The sequence below is a fragment of the Carcharodon carcharias genome, chromosome 11 (assembly GCF_017639515.1).
Source record: "Carcharodon carcharias isolate sCarCar2 chromosome 11, sCarCar2.pri, whole genome shotgun sequence".
NCBI lineage: Eukaryota > Metazoa > Chordata > Chondrichthyes > Lamniformes > Lamnidae > Carcharodon > Carcharodon carcharias.
In genome coordinates, this window is record NC_054477.1 from 74,229,703 (window position 1) to 74,247,279 (window position 17,577).

At 41.5% G+C, this 17,577-nt stretch overlaps 1 protein-coding gene across 1 annotated transcript in view; it reads right to left on the reverse strand.

The window, feature by feature from the left end:
* Positions 1-15,711, reverse strand: part of LOC121284360 (interleukin-18 receptor 1-like) — a 65,289-nt gene extending 49,578 nt beyond the window's left edge. The window contains exons 1-4 of the mRNA XM_041199780.1: positions 15,500-15,711; positions 2,623-2,678; positions 2,143-2,207; positions 545-821 (exon numbers count right to left, since the gene is read on the reverse strand). Coding sequence (XP_041055714.1) covers positions 545-821; positions 2,143-2,207; positions 2,623-2,636 — 356 coding nt within the window. The 5' untranslated portion in view covers positions 2,637-2,678; positions 15,500-15,711. The remainder of the gene's footprint in view (positions 1-544; positions 822-2,142; positions 2,208-2,622; positions 2,679-15,499) is intronic.
* Positions 15,712-17,577: the final 1,866 nt, after the last annotated feature.

Here is a 17,577-nt window from a genome sequence, read left to right on the forward strand (position 1 = left end):
AGAGACAAGAATGGCTTTGAACCAGAAGAGATTTGGAAGCATGTTCCTGTGAAAGAGGTAGGTGCTAAATCCAAAGGGCTTGTGTATATTTCCAAACTGAAGCAGCAGGGGACCATTTAAGAATCTATAGGATAAGTGATGGTCTCATGGACCTTTGAAAATCCATATGCCACCTTATTCATTTTAAGAATCGAAAACTTTTATTATGTACAAAAGGACATAAAATGTAATAAGTCAACATTTTCCATAGTGATATGCTCTTTAACTCCCTAGAAATATATTTTCAACAGCTGCCATTCCCCTTCAGGCTTTTATATTTCTCCTACAAGTGAAGGTTTGTTGCATGGTCCTATAGTTTAAGTTAAAAGGCCAGGTAATTAATTGCCAGGTCTTTACTTGTCAGGCTTTGTAGGGGGTGTGTTTAGTTCTGCTGGTTTTCAGTATAATGCCAGTAGTACACCCATTTGGCACCCAATTCAGAAGTCTGACCCCACCCAACACCTCCAGCCCACCACTATGGATAATTATCTTTATTTTTACTTACAAGAGAGAACAAAAATATCCTCCATTGTCATTGACAATTGCAGGCCAAAATCCTAGTGTGAGTCCTTCAACAACAATTCTGCCTGTTTTGCCTAAAGGTTCCACAAGGCCATTTTCGTGAATGACCTTAAACCAAGTAATTGTAAATCCATGTGTTTCAAGGTCACTCATGGCAAGAGGAGTAGATGCATTACACAGTCCACAACTTAAACGGGCATGCTCCCCTTCAAGGGCAAATGTCTTACAGTCACCTCGAGGACATCTGTCAATCTGATTTCCTACAAATACAACATAAATTGTTTAAATTTTGTCAGAATACAACAGCACTTTATACGATGACAAAATGTTATTTTAAGAGATAGAAATTTAGCAGATTACATAAATTCATAGAGCACCTTTAATGCAGAAAAACTTTCAAAGCTCTCCATTCAGGCATAATGAGACAAAGGCTGAGATGAAGAAGGAGATATTAGAAGGGTTCCTAAAATCTTGGTCAAAGAAGTGTGGTCTCAAAACAGGAGACAGAGAAACAGATTTAGAGAGGAAATTCTGGAGCTTAGGGCCTAGATGGTTGAAGGCATGGCTGATAATGGTGGGGTGAGGGTAATGGGGGAGGCATAGGAAGCCAGGGTTAGAAAAAATATTCTCAGTTTTTTGCAGGGCATGAGAAAGATAGTAAGATAGGGAAAGTTGTGGCCATGAATAGGCTTAAACACAAAGTTGAGAATTTTAAATTTCAGGCTTTGATAGACCAGGAGAAAATGTAGATTAGCAATCTAGGGATGAAGGACTTTTGTGCAGAATCTGATAAAGGTAGTAAAGTTTTGGTTGAGCTGGACTTTAGAAAGTGTGGCAAGGGGAAAGAAAACATTGGCTTAGATCTGGAGGTGGGAAAGACATCAATGAGGCAAAGACATGAATGAAACAAAGGAGGTCATAAGTTCAGTTCAGGGAAAAGTATAATGCTGAGATTATGATTAATTTTATCCAACTGAAGATGGTGGTTATTGAAGAGGTTGAAATCTATGCTAAGGGTACAGAATTTGTGGTGAAAACTGAAATGCTTTGTTCCTACTAATGTTTAACTGAAGGAAATTGTGGCTCATTATAGAGTAAATGTTGGACAAGAATTCTGAGAACATAGAGAATGGATAGGCCAAGAAAGCTGGTGGAGAGGTAGAACTAAGTTGCATCAGCATACGTGTGGAAGCTGAGCCCATGTCTTCAGGTGATATTGCCAAGGGGGGCAACATGTAGATCAAGAAGATAAGGGGACTGAAAAGAAGCCCTTGAGGGTTTTTAGGTATAGTTGTGCAGGGTCAGAAAAGAAACAATTACTGGAGATGCTGTGGCTACGATTTGATGGGTGAGAGTGGAATCCAGTCCCACATACATTCCCATATTTCTAAAGTCCAAAATTTTAAGCCAAAGGATTTCTTTGCAAAACATAAAACTTGGATTTTCTCAATAAAAAATCATATTCACCAAAAGATGAGAAAAGAACAGAAGTAAGTGAATAGTTTAACAAGCAATGTAAACAAAATCTGACATACTTAACATGCAGTTTAGATACATGAAAAGAAATCTAGGTTATCTTACCTTTGGTACTACATCCATTAATCATTTCAGATATGGTGAATATTAACAAAAGCATCCAGAACATTCTGCAATTCAGATTAAAATGAAACAGCATAATTTGTCTCAGCCCTGCATAACACACAAATAGAATTCAAGACGTGGCATGTTCCCTATACAATTGCTATATTTTGCTACATGCAAAGTGTATGATCGCAGGCATGTACTGACATGATGCTGCTATTCTATATCATAAAAGTCTCATGATTGACTCAGAAGGCTGTCCTTTATTCATTACTGACACCCTAGAAGTTACATATTACACACACATTCCAAGGGGGAAGCTCAGTGAAAGGAATTAGTAAGTACATTATAATAGAAGTTTGGAGTCACTAAAATTTGATGAACATTCAATGTTGCTTTCATCTCATGAAATAAATAAAACTGCAATTTGCAGTGCATAGGTGATAGCATGTTAGTGACAGGAAGATAATGAGAATATACCTGTGACTCTTCATATAGTGGCCAGATCTTGTAATGAAGAAAATGTGGTAGTTTGGCTACAAAACAAAACAGGGAATAGGAGTTAAAGGTCTTTCCTCAGACATGCAGAAGGCAGGAAGTGGTGTTCCACAGGAAGCAGTGCTGGGGATACTACTATCCTCCATTTATACAAACTTGAGAATTGGAAACACAAAATCAAAATTTGTGAATGGCACCAAAATTGGGGTATGTAGTTAATATTGAGGAAACCTAGGACAAAAAATAAGAAGGCATTAGATTGGATAACCCTTAAAAATGGGCACAGGAATCTTAAAGTACAATTAACTCGCTTCTGGTTGATTGCACAGCAGGCAGGGCATCAACTTGCAGGATGTCTCTCCTTCCCTCTATGTTTTGTATCAAGATCTTCAGTGTATTGTCAGAAAATCTTTGTGCATGCCCTCTTGCATGTTCAGCCATTTCTCAAAGTGTCAAAGGGTAAAGTTAGTCCTCATCCAGGTGAAATATAGCAATGCTGTGGAGTGGAATACATTTGCCATTCAGCATCAGTGTCCTAGTTTTAGCATGGATAGCTGCTGAGTAAACTCCTGTATACTTTCCCCTCCAATGTGCCCTTGGCCATGAACGAATATCTAGCCTACTTTGCCAGGTGCATGTTTCCATTTTCCATGCCTAAACATCCATTCATTTTAATGCCACAACAAATGTTGTTTTGCACTAATGACCAGAATCCATTAGGAACTGGACTGAAACTGCTGAAACTCAAATCAAATAAGATCCTTGCAGTCAGCAGACAGAAGAATTTTCCATCCCAATAGTCTAGGGAGACTTGAACACAGGTACAGAGGGGAGAAACAAATGTAAAACCCACATCCTTTGCCAGAATGTGCTCGTACTAAGTAGTCTACTGAGAATTTTAATCTACTGTGTTTACTTTATTGGTCTTCTTTATTCATCTTAAGAAGCTGAAATTTAAACAGGTTTTCCTGTGTTCTGTAAAGCAGTTTGAGACATGACTTTTTGTATGAAGAGGACTATAGAAATGTAAATTATTGCTGAAAATATCAATGTCAATTTGGTATTACTGCCATAGCAATATGTAGCAGGCTGCCACCATATAAAAGCATGAGGTCTGTGGTTATTACAAGGATCGGCCAACCCTGATAATAATCAAGAGCAGAGACATCTGTTTCCAGACCATACACGTTTGTGCTATAAATTTAAATGACCTACATAACTAGGTATGTTCCAGTTAGTAATAACACAGACTTGGAAGTGGTTAAATAGCTGGGCTAGATTTCACAAACTGCAATTTATTGACCCTCCTTTTAGATGTTCAGATTATTATTTGGATTATTATAAATATCTATATCACAACAAAAATACAAAAAATAATTAACATTGGTTACACATTTTTATTGGGGAACGTTTACAGCATTACTAGGAATGATGGCAGATTTGGTGCTTATTAAGTAGCAGAGTTTCCTCAATGAGCTAAAAAGATTCTTTCTGTTTATTTAGAATCATATTGGGCAGTTTATTTTAACATTAACTTTCCTCTCCTCTTTGGTCTTCTTTTTAACATTTGTTTTCAGCTTGTGAACAACACTGGCAAGGCCAAATTTATTGTCCATTCTTAGTTGCCCTGAGAAGATGGTGGGGGTTTCTCGAAGAACCAGCCTTTGTGATCAATGGTTCTTCCACAATGGTGCTTGTTTCGGAATTCAAAGATTCGGGAATTTGGAATGATGATAAACATAGAAACTAGGAGCAGGAGTAGGCCATTTGGCCCTGCTCCACCATTCAATATGATCATGGCTGATCCCCTATCTCAAAGCCATATTCCCGCTTTCCCTCCCCACCCATTGATGCCCCTAATATCTGAAAATTTATCAATTTTATAAATGAAAGACAGCACTTGTACAAGTCAGGATAGTGTATGATTTGGAAGTAAATGGAAGCTCATGTAGCTGCTATCCTGGCTTTTGGGGCTAGTGTTGATAGGGACTTCCACAGCAACACTCTATTCTCACACAGAATTGTAGGAGTGTTGAGATACACTCCAAGGAGAGTGGCCTTGGCTTCATGAGAGAAGCACCTGCTGTCCTCTCTCAGGATGACAACATGCCTGCGCCCCCAGCACCAACTCCACTTGCACCCTTATTAATTCCACACAGCCAACTAGACTACACTGACCTGGCCTAGGCTGAGATGCTGCAGACTGCAGCTGCCCTTAAAGGCCCAGAGTTGCTTGAGGTCTTCCACCATGGTCATCAACACTTCCTCAAATGAAGCTCAGCAGCCTTCCACCTCACAAGCTTTAGCAACTATTGATACCTCTCATAGGAGTGAAGAATAGGAAAATGATCGAAAAACAAAAGCACTCGGGAAATGTACAAGAGTTTTTTTTAATTATGCCACTTAATTGTTATTCAAATCTAAAGCAAATTGTTGAAGTATAAGTTTCTTTTTTCTGCACTTACTGGTGGTGTTCATATTTGTAGTCAGTTTAGTTCAAGGCCCATGAGGCTGGATTGCAGGAAGGCAATTGGATGATGCTCATATGGATGGTGGTAATAGAGATTGTGGGACTGTTGGTGCATTATGGGAATGGGAGAGATAGTTCAGGTGAACTAGCAGGTGACAGATCTGCTCTCTGAGGGCTCTGACAGCTATTTGCAATGATAGTAGATGCTGTTAATCCTGTTCCTCCTTTACATGTCCCCACCCTCCTGTTCCTCTTCTACTTCTTGCTGCCTAGTGGTAAAGGTAGGTAACTCATTATCGTGAAGTTATGCAGCACACACACACAAATCTGAAAACACAGTCAGGGATGTACTGCAGAGATCTTCCAGAACAGCCCAGAGAGTGGAAGCGTTACTTGAACACACCATTGATCTGCTCAATGGTGGCAACATAGCCCTAACTGTAAGCCAGCTTTGCATCTATGCTGAGTTCCTGACATGAGCCATGTCTGGCGGGGATATTTCTCTGTCACCAAATGGCCAGCCTGCGACCTGATGGCTTGGTTCCAATGAAAGCAACACAGAGTGCAGGGTGAATTCGCATCCACCACACCCTCAGAACATCTTAACCACATGTAGGGTAAAAATGTTTCTCCTTATCTAGCTGTTGGTTCTTTTGCCAATCACCTTTAATCAGTGCCCTCTGGTTCTCAGCCCTTCCACTAATAGGAAGACTTTCTCTCTATCTATGCTGCCTACACTCATGATTGTGAATACCTCTCTAAAATCTCCTCTCAACTGCCTCTTCTCTGAGAGCAATACCAGCTTTGTCAGCCTAACCATATAATTAAAGTTCCTCCCTGGAACACTTCTTGTAAATCTGTGAATACCTCTCTAAAATCTCCTCTCAACTGCCTCTTCTCTGAGAGCAATACCAGCTTTGTCAGCCTAACCATATAATTAAAGTTCCTCCCTGGAACATTTCTTGTAAATCTATCTGTACTCTCTCTAAAGCCTTTATATCATTCCTAAAGTGCAGTGCCCAGATATGCCCACAATACTCCAGTTGAGGCTGAATCTGTGCTTTTCAAGGTTCATCATAACTTCAAGAACACAAGAAATAGAAGCAGGAGTAGGCCATATGGCCCATTGAGCCTGTTCCGCTGTTCAACATGATTATGGTTGATCCCAGGCTTCAACTCCACTTTCCGCCCGCTCACCATATCCCTTGCTTGCTTACGCACTCCATTTGCTTCTATTTATAAAACCCAAGATCCTGCCTTTTTAACCACTTGGTCAACTTGCCCTGCCACTTTCAATGGCATATGCATATTGTTGTGACTTGTGTCCCCCAATTGCACGCTTGTTGCAGGGTGACCGGGTAGAGTAGTTCTGCAGATATTTCTTAGATGGAATACATTCTGTTTATTTACAAAGTACTCAGCAGCTACACATATGTATGCTTCTACACCAAACACTATCTACATACTTCTGCTGCCCACTTGCAGACTACTGACTTCCAACTAACTATTAACTACAGAGGCAGCCCGCACTACTCCCCTATTGTTTAAACAAGATCATGTGATCTTCCTTTATAACATTCTTCATAAAGGGATACCAAGCATTAGATAAAATCATAGTTACCACACATATATACACTTTACAATTGTACCCTTTATTTTACATTGCCTGTCCTCATTCTTCCTACCAAAATGTATCACTTCATGCTTCTCTGAATTAAATTTCATTTGTCATGTATTTACCCATCCCATCAATCTGTTTATCTGCTCTTGAAGTCTATCAGCGTCCTCCTCACAGTTCACATATTTCCAAATTTTGTGTCACCAGCAAATTTTGAAATTGTGCCCTGTATATGTGGAACTTTATATCATTCTCCAGTCTGAAAAGCAACCCTTTACCACTATTCTCTGCTTCCTGTCACCCAGCCAGTTTCATATCCATACCAACACTGTTCCTTGTATTCCATGGACTTCAACTTTGCAAGCAAACCTATTGTGTGCCACTTTATCAAATACCTTTTGGAATTATATGTACATGACATCAACCTCATCCAAACACTTAATCAAGATAGTTAAACATTTGACATTAACATTTTTTCTTTCACAGGATTTGGGCATCACTAGCTGGGCCAGCATTTTTTGCGCTTGAGAAGGTGGTGGTGAGTCACCTTCTTGAATTCCTGCAGTCTATCTGGTGTAGGTACACCCACAGCGCAGTTAGGAAAGGAGTTCCAGGATTTTTACCCAGTGACAGTGAAGGAATGGCAATATAGTTCCAAGTCAGGATGGTGTGTGGCTTAGAGGGGAGCTTGCAGGTGATGGTGTTCTCATGTGTCTGCTGCCCTTGTCCTTCTAGGTGGTAAAGCTTGTGGGTTTGGAAAGTGCTGTCAAAGGAGGCTTGATGAGTTGCTGCAGTGCATCCTATATTTGGTATACACTGTTGCCTTTGTGCATTGCTGATGGAGTGAATGAATGCTTAATGTGGTGGATGGGGTGCCAATCAAATGGGCTGTTTTGTCCTTGATGGTGTTGTTGGAGCCACACTCATCCATGCAAGTGGAGAGAATTCCATCACATTCTGGACTTTTGCCTTGGAGATACTGGACAGACATTGGGGAGACAGCAGATGAGTCAGTCTCCTCAGAATTTCCAGCCTTTAACCTGCTCTTGTAGTTACAACATTTATAAAGCTGGTCGACTTCAGTTTCTGGTAAATGGTAACCCCCATGATGTTGATAGTGGGGATTAATGATGCCGTTGAATATCAAGGGAAAAGGCTTAGATTCTCTCTTGTAGGTCTGACAGCATCTGCGGAGAGGAACACAGTTAATATTTCGAATCCGTATGACTCTTCAAAACGTTAACTCTGTTCCTCTCCGCAGATGCTGTCAGACCTACTGAGTTTTTCCAGCTATTTTTGTCTTTGTTTCAGATTTCCAGCATCTGCAGTATTTTGCTTTTATCTTATATTCTCTCTTGTTGGTGGTGGTCATTGCTTTGCATTTATGTGGCATGAATGTCATTTGCCACTTATTAGCACCAAGTCTCAATGTTGGCTACGTCTGGCCACATATGGACACAGACACCTTCTGTATCTGAGAAGCTGCAAATGATGCTGAATATTTTATCGGTGAACATCCTCAGTACAGACTTCATGATGGAGGGACGTAATTAATGAAGCAGCTGAAGATGGTTGGGCCTAGGACATTATCCTGAGGAACTCCTGTAGTGATGTCCTGGAACTGAGACAATTGGCCTCCTATAACCACAAGCATCTTCCTTTATGTCAGATATGACTCCAACCAGTGGAGAGTTTCTCTCTAATTGACATTTACTTAACTCTTCTAGGGGGCTCTTTGATGACACACTCGATCGAATGCTGCCTTGACAGGTGAAGGGCAGTCACTCTCTCACCTCATCTCTTGAATTCACCTCTTTTGCCCATGTTTAGCTCAAAACTGCAAAGAGGTCCTGAGCCTAGTGCCCCTGGTGGAACCCAACTGAGCATCAGTAAGCAGGTTATTGCTGTCTAGTGCTACTTTATAGCCCTGTCAATGACACTTTTCAGCACCTTGCTGATGATCGAGAATAGATTGATGGGCCAGTAATTGGCTGGATTGGATTTGTCCTGCCTGTTTGTGGAAGCTGCAAGATTTTCAGACATTGCACTAGAGGTCTTAGTGGAGGAAGTTGAGAGAAGGAGAAATGCCTTGTTTTCAAAGGGAGATAGAGGCCCTCCAGTGGTCTAAAAGTAATAGGAGCAGATAATCATGGAGATCAATACCAGATGCCAAGCCCGAAGGATCTGGATACAGTGCCACAAGAAGTTCAATGACCTCACATGAGTGGTCAAGGTATGTGAATGCATCTTCACATGCCTTATCCTACCAACTGCACCACTTGGCACAATGACTGTTCAACTTACCCACCTCTATCAGTCAGGACTTATACCTTTCATAGTTTCACTACCTGCCCTCACTCACCCTGGTGTAAGCCTCCTAATCACATCTCATAGCATGCAGGCACTGCCAGTTAATCAACTATGACAGCCACATTGCTCAAACAGATTGCACCTCACTCAGAGTGGTGGTCCTTCCTGCTGCTTAACATGTGTTCAGCTGAACAAGATTAACAGAGGGTATTGATTAGAGTATTGAGCTCCAAATAATTACATTCCTGCAAGCTAGTGTTGCATGCTGATTGAAGTCATGACATGCCTATCCAGCATACCCCTGGAAGATGTTACTTGCTCACACTCAGGTGAATCCACTCATCAAGATGATGTCCATTACATTTTGTACATAAGTGTGTGCATGGTCATCAGCTTTTTTGGTCCTTTATCACACTGTTAGTAATCAAACAATGGGAGCTACTGAGCTCAAGTTCACCCCCAGTGTTCTAATAGATCTTAGTTCAAGTATAAGAGTTTTGACATGGTTAGAATTTGCCTTTTTCAAAATCTGATACAAATATATTAGATAAAGGAGTCGGTTTATTTTATACCAATGTATTAAAATAAATCAATCAGGTCATAATTAACCCTAAAATCTTGATTGAGTTATATGAGTTCTATCTGAATGAAATGTTCAAAGAATCAGTTTTTGTACTTCCATATTGCCTGTGTCAGCACAAAAGATTTATAAGCTTTGACAACCCACAGCAGCCATGCTAACAAAGAATCAGTTTCTGTAATTAACTGTATAAAGTTCATGTTGCCGGTGTCAGCATAAAGGAATGATAACTAGAATGAATAAAGCCCTTCACAGTTTTTTTAAAATTCATTCATGGGGTGTGAGTATTGCTAGCTAGGCCAGCATTTATTGCCCATCCCTAATTGCCCTTGTTTAGCGGGTGTTTTAAGAGTCAGCCACATTGTTATGGGTCTAGAGTTACATGTAGGTCAGGTAAGGATGGCAGATTTCCTTCCCTAAAGGACATTAGTGAACCAGATGGGTTTTTATGACAATTGTTTTATGGTCATCACCAAACTTTTAATTCCAGATTTTTATTGAATTCAAATTTCACCATGGTGGGATTTGAACCTGGGTCCCCAGAGAATTACACTGGAATACTAGTCCATTCCAATACCACTACTCCATCACTCCCCTCCCCTCCCTGCCCTCAGTTACTGGGGTGCCATATCACCTCAAGTCCCAATTAACAGTCTAGTAAAACTGACATCACAGGGTCTGAGCCAACCATCAGAACAAGCACAAGGTGGTCTGATGGTTAGAATGGGTTAAAAGTCAGGGTCCTCTTTACAGAAGACCCTACAGGCAAAACCAGGTGCTGAGGGACAAAAAACTTCTCCACGTGGTGTGAAAGACCAAAACTAGAGGAAAAGAGGAGGCTTTTGCATTAGAAAGCTCAACCGGAAGTGCCTTAAGTCATTGCCTGAAGTTAGTTAAGTCTAATTTGACTTTCTAATAAACTTTCCAGAATTACTATCCAAATATCCTGTTGCCTTAATTGGTTTTAGTCCTGTCAGGATAGGAGTTAAAAAGTAAATTTACCTTTACAAGAGCCTTTGGTCTCCCGTTCCACCTTGTGTTTCTTGCTTGTCATTCTCCCAATAGTGGAAATAATCTTTCACTAGTTTTATTTCTTTATTCTTTCATGGGATGTGGTTGTCACTGGCAAGACCATCATTTGTCGCCCATCCCTAATTGTTCTTAAACTGAGTAGCTTGCTAAGCCAGAGGTCATTTAAAAGTCAACCACATTGCTGTGGGCCTGGAGTCACAAATAGAGACACCAGGTAAGGACAGCAGATTTCCCCTCCCTAAAGGACAGTAGTGAACTAGATGGGTTTTTACAACAATCTATGATGATCACCATTACTAAAGCTAGCTTCATATTTCAGATTTATTAATTGAATTTAAATTCCACCAGCTGCCATGGGGGATTTGTATCCATGCCCCTAGAGCATTAGCCAGGATCTCTGGATTACTAGCCCAGTGATGCTACCACTACACTAATGTCTCCCCAATATTAAGTCCAGGCTCCACTTACTCTTTTGCTGGCTGCTCCCACTTATTATGTTGCTGCTCTTGGCTCTGCCAAAAATGGTATCCCTCTCTTTCCAACCTCCAATCTCCCCATTCCCAACCCCCAGCTTCCCTCTCTGCCCCAGGAGCAGCAACCCGGAAATCCATGTCCCATTCCAGAAAGCTCTTTAAAAATCTAGCAGGGTTGTGAGCCTAGTCTCCTGCACACTTCAGTCCTCCAGCTCAGCTCTTTAGTATATCTTTCCCTCCCTTCCATCATCGTTGACAACAGAGCCTCCAGCCTTCGAAATGCTTCCTGAAAATCCTTTGCCTCTCTCCACCCTTAAACCATGAATTCTGTCATTCCTAATTTTTCCTTCTGTGGCTCAGCATCTATTCCTTTATCTGGTCTTCCTCTACAAACTTGTTTTCCTCATCAAGGTGCTATATAAAAATGAGTTTTGATAAATTATTGAAGTCCTGCCAAGAAATGAAAATGTCATCTTGAAGCCTCAAGTCAAAAGTTGCTTCCCACATCAATCAGAAGTAAACTGATTTCAAAATCTTTCTGACAATACTGAAATCAAAACTGATCTCTTCTGCATTCCTGAATGAAAAATACTGTGGGCTCCTGTAATGACTTGGCATCAACTGAATCCACAAAAAATGTCAGCATATCGTCATTATAGGAGTGTGTCAAACATATTCCTTTTTGTTCTGGACTGGATCTGTGTCTTATATAAGTGCTCCTTCAATCATACTAAAGACAGATTGAGTAAACACCATTGGAGATGCCATTCAATGTGATTTATAAGCTGCTTTATTTTACAGTAGGCAGAACACAGAGGACACTGAGTTCAATGAGAAATATTTGATATAATCTGTACATGTACTATTACAAAAATAAAGAACATGGGCAAGCTAGTCCACTCCAATAGGCTTGTCTAACTTTAACCACATAATAGGATCAGGTACAGGGAGATTAACCAAGACAACAGTTTTATTCCTTCACTGCTTTCTGGGGCTGGGCTGAGTCTATTTTGACTAGTTTAATTATTAAACTGTACTGTTCATTGGACTCCACATGTACCTGATAACTAACATAGAGCTCAATCTCCTATGACACATTTGGGGTGAAAGCAACACAGAGGAAGCGAGTGACCTGGAACCAGTGGCATATTGGTAATGTCACTGGACTAATAATCCAGAGGCCCAGGCTAGGGACATGTGTTCAAATTCCTGATTGAATTTGAATTCAATTAATTCATAAAACAATCTGGAAATCAGTAATGGTGATCATGAAACTCATAAAACCCCATCTTGTTCACTAACGCCCCTTTAGGAAAAGAAATCAGTCACCCTTACCTGGGCTACCTGAGACTCCAAACCTACTGCAATGACATTGACTCTTAACTGTCCTCCGAAATGCCACTTAGTTGTAGCTATTAGAGATGGGTATTGCCTTGCCCATGACACATTCATCCCATGAAAATAATTTTAAAAAGCACAGGGGCAACTGGATCTTGAATCATTGAAAGTATTGTCAGTGCCACAGAGAGGAGCTGAGGAATGAAGGTGGTTAACAGGAATGGCAATGCACACCATGAGAAATGAAATCTATTAGAAATGACAAATGATGGGATGAGGTTGATTTTGAATTCTAGGATCCTCACAAGTCACGAGGCAAAGAGGCTGTAAAAGGTCACTGGCTCTAAATACCATAAGAGGAGCCCAGAGAGAGAGGATCTGGGATGTCAGCTAATTTCTTTCTGTCTGTAATTAGATTTCTGGTGGTTCTAGGTGGTTTTGGGGTTTTTTTTGGTTCTAGGTCTGGACTTGAGATCATCCATTGGAAAATTTCTCCAATAATACATTTCTACATTCTTACAGGCATAAAACTTTTAGTAACATAAGCTGGAACATAGTGAGCAGGAAGTGCTTTGTCATAACGTGACATCCCATGACGAGTCCCATAAATTTCTATAGTTAACCCATGTGGTTATTGCTGCTGCTCAATAACTGCATTTCTGCAAAAAAAAAAATTCCATACGCAGCAGAACAGCAAAGTTCAGCAAAGAAAATCACTTTGTCAAGTTTCTTTGTATGTGTGAGTCCTCAGCAGAACCTGAGGGGAGGGGGAGATAGAGAAGGTTTGTTAATTGGAGTGGGAGGAAGAATTTCAATCCTGTGGGGAAGGGGTTAGAATGATGGGAAGTGAAGGTGGGCAATCTCGATGGGAAGGTTAATGAGCAATCCTGGGATCTACAGATCCTGGAGTTCTGGAGGAGGGGAAGCTAAAGGGTTCACAGCTGGGCTGGAGGTGGTCAGTTGCTTGGAAAGGGAAATGCTGGAGGTTTGGTTGGCGCAAACGAGATCTTAGGGGGAGGTCAAAGGACTGGGGAGGGAATCGGATGTCTGAGGGATGTAGTTGAAGGCCTAGGAAGGAGTCAGAGGCCAAGGAGTATGCTCAGTGGCTTGGAGAGGGTGTTGGAGGCCTAAGGGCCAGAGGCCATGTGGAGAAGATTTGTTGGGGGGTAGGGTGGGGGTGGCGGCTGCTTGTCAATAATGGGGTTGCCCAAGCAGGCATACAGGATACAGCAAGTAGGCATCAAGGCACTTACTTTCTGGATCCATCAACCCCTCAATTGAAAAAACTCAGCAGGTCTGGCAGCATCGGCGGAGAAGAAAAGAGTTGACGTTTCGAGTCCTCATGACCCTTCGACAGGGTCATGAGGACTCGAAACGTCAACTCCTTTCTTCTCCGCCGATGCTGCCAGACCTGCTGAGTTTTTCCAGGTAATTCTGTTTTTGTTTTGGATTTCCAGCATCCGCAGTTTTTTTGTTTTTACCCCTCAAATGGGTGCAGCTGCCAATGACCAATTAAAATTCAAAAAGCTGAATTACAATAAGGCTGGCAGCTTCATTATAACATTTAAAGCGTCAAGCCGCTTCCTGGGCCTGGGTTGGGCACCTGTCCATTTTCTCCATCTGTTAATAAGAAAAGGCTGAAATATTTGTATTTATATAGTGCCTTTCAGGACTTCAGGATATCCCAAAGCGTTTTTAAGCCTATGAAGTAGTGTTGAAGTGCGTCAATGTAGGAAAAAGCTGGAAGTGTGTAAAGCCAGAAGTGAGCAGTTTGGAGGCAGCTTTGAATTGGGAATCTAATTTTTAAGATTTTAACCCCTCCAGACCCAAATTTACCCATGTTTTGCGATTAAAATTCCCCCTTTACGTCAAATCCCCAAGGCCAATGAGCAAGGCTGCAAGTATGGAACTTCTGCCTTAGTCAATGAGAGATTACCTTAATGTTAAGGACCCTCTCCCCAAATGCTAACGATATGCAAACAAAGATTGAATTGACTATGCCAAGTGATTTTCATCATTATGATTGTATGATTGTTCTGTATGTTTTACGTGCTCTGGAATAAAACAGCATTTGAACTAAACCAAATAACACCTCAGCTAATGTTAGCTTTCTAGGTCTATAGAGAGAATAGAGGACAATCTTCAAACAGGGAGATTGAATCAATAACGTAGTTTGTTGGATTTTCGCAATTTTTCACTTCTATCTCTGCCCTACCGTTTGTTGGTCTCTGCAGCTTCTCTCATTACCACGATCTTTCACCATCAAAGATCTGTGCACCTTTCAAGGTAGTTGAAGATTTGTGTTTTTCCTTACCATCATTTTGCTGGTCGTTCTTGTTGTTGCTGAAGATTTCATTGAACCGCTATCATTCTGCATTCCCCTCAGTACCTCAGTAAAATGTTCAGGGACTTTCTGCCAGACCCCAAAACAGGAGGTCGCTATGTCATCAGGGGTGGCGCAGCCTCCCCTTTACATCCTTCCATCTGTATCTCCAATTGCTTAGTCCAATAAATCGAATTATTTACACATTCTTATTTTTGACATATCATTAATATTTAGCGCAACAGATAAGTTCGAAAACCGTACACGTCCTTTATCATAAAGATAATAAAATTTCAGCATATACCTGCCTCTCAGTTTCGGATAATTTAAAATATGGATTTTTAGTTGAGAGGGCAGGGAAGCAAAACTCTATATAGGGGTGGGGGGGGGGGGGCGCGCTCTGAAATTTCATGGTGATAATTTGCTCTGTGGAGGGAGCTTTGAAACAGAGCTGCATGACATGTCCCAAGCTAGTACTTCAAGAATCCTTTCAAGAAGAATGAATTTACCAGGACCATTCTGCTCAGCATCGCTGGACCGGTCCCTTTTCAAAGCCGGCGTCCTGCAGGTACAATTTCCTATGATAATTTTCTAAGGCAGGAATTTACAAAACTTCTCCAGGCAAACTATTGCAATAACATCGTTTTAGAAATCGAAACAAGGAAAATCATTTCTAGTCCTGAGCACTGCGTCTACTCCAGATTTCCCCACTTACTGTAATTTAGCCGAAAGGCAGCCGTGTCCTCGAGCACCGACTTGTAGTTTTCAGACTGACTTCTCAGAACCCAGATGAGAAACGGGGAAGCATGTACCCACCAGATCAGCACCCGTTTTCCTGCTGCGGTTTATGTAAACCGGTTTTGCGAGGACAAATCCACACTCGAGCTTTGTGGAAGCTTTGAAGTTCCGCGAATGTTTAGTTAGAGGGTCATGTTATATTTAAATCGTACAAAGTTGGCCCTTCTTTAAAAATAGCATGCTCCTCCCTTTCGAAAGGAAGCAGCAAAGGCTTACCAAACACTCACCGAGAGTGGAACACGGAGTCAGCAGTAAGAACAATGGGACGATAAGGCTGGTGAGAGAAATAAAAACGTTTGGGGATTTCTGTCAAGTTTCATTATTGGTTCGAGAGCAAGAGTTTTATAGGCCAGGCAAATGTTTGAAAGCACTCAGCAGTCAGACAGCACCTGTCAAGAACACGGACACATTGACTGGCTGGAAGCCCCATCTATTTCGAGAGCCCAGGCTATTAATGTGCAGCGGTGACGAGCGAGTGCCTGGTGAACCTCTCTCCGACCCAGAGACTGACCCTGACCAGAAACTGGGTCTCTGGATTACTAGGCCTGCGACAATACCATTACACCATCATCTCCCCCCAACAATGCACCTTCTCTATTATTTTTATATCCTTTCTATTTGAGGATGCTCAAAACTACACACTAATCCCAAGTACAGTCTAATCACAGTCCTATAAAATTCTAATATTACTTCCTTTGTACTCCGTACTTCCAGACTCTCAATGATTCGTTTATGGCCCCGTGTACTTGTGTTACATCTTTTTAAGAACCAATATATCTGCACAATAAGATTTCTCAGCTCCATTTAACGTCTTACATTTTTGAGGTCTGTATTTCTTTTCCATCTTAGTTCCAAAAATCAATCACTTCACATGTTTCTATATTGATTTGCACCTGCCCAATCTCTGACCCTTTGTATATCCTAATAGTCTATGTCCCGCTATGGTCTTTTGCAACCGGCACTCACTCACTTATCCCTGGGCCCAGGAGGTTTGGGCCTTGCTGTTGCTGGAACTGTCATTCCTCATGGTCCGCCCAGCCTGCACTGCTCCTATAGTCCTTGAGTGGGCTGGCACCTGTGCAGGGGAGTGAAATTCGGACTCCCCCCACCCCAGGACAATTGAATCTCAAGTGCTGAAATTTTGTCCAGACCCAGCACATGCTCATGGGTGAGCACATTGAGGTGTGAGGTGGCCACTTGAGAGAGCAGTGCTGGACCCTCTCAAGGGCACAGGCCCCAGTGATTAGCACTGTGGGCATCCCCTCTCCTGGGCTTTGGTGGAAGGTTCATCATTTCAGCTCTATTACATCGCTGCAGGCGGTCCTCAGGTATCGTTGTAGGCTCAAACATTTTCAGCTGCTTCATTAATGACCTTCCCTGCATCATAAGGTCAGAAGGGGGGGGGATGTTTGTTGCTGAATGCATAGTACTCAGTTCCATTTGGAACTCCTCAGATACTGAAGCAGTTTATGCTTACATATAGCAATACCTGGACAACATTCAGACTTGGGCTGATAAGTAGCAAGTAACATTCGCACCAAATAAGTGCCAGGAAATGACCATCCCCAACCAGAGAAAATCTAACCCTCTCCCCTTGATGTTCAACAATGTTTCATTGCTGAATCCCCCATCATCCTGTGGTGTCCGTTAACCAAAAACTTAACTAAAGCAACTATATACATATAGTATAGCTGTTAAGGCAAACAGAGTGCAGCTGGCAAACTGAGTGAAGATTTGGAGTTTGGTGAGAGGGGAATTTTAAGTGTTAATTTTGTTCTTAAATTTTGCTCTTAAAATCTAATCTAGTTTAATTAGCAGTGACTGGAAAGTACTGTCTAAGGGGGAAGAGGAGTTGTTCATTTCCTCTTTCTATCTTCCTCACCCCATAGAAATTGGTCTTGCTTTACTACAGGGAAAGGAGCTAGCTGTTTGGTGAGTATCTGGTAAGTGGGTAATTCTATTGTATCCCAAAGGTTTAAAATAGTACACAATTTG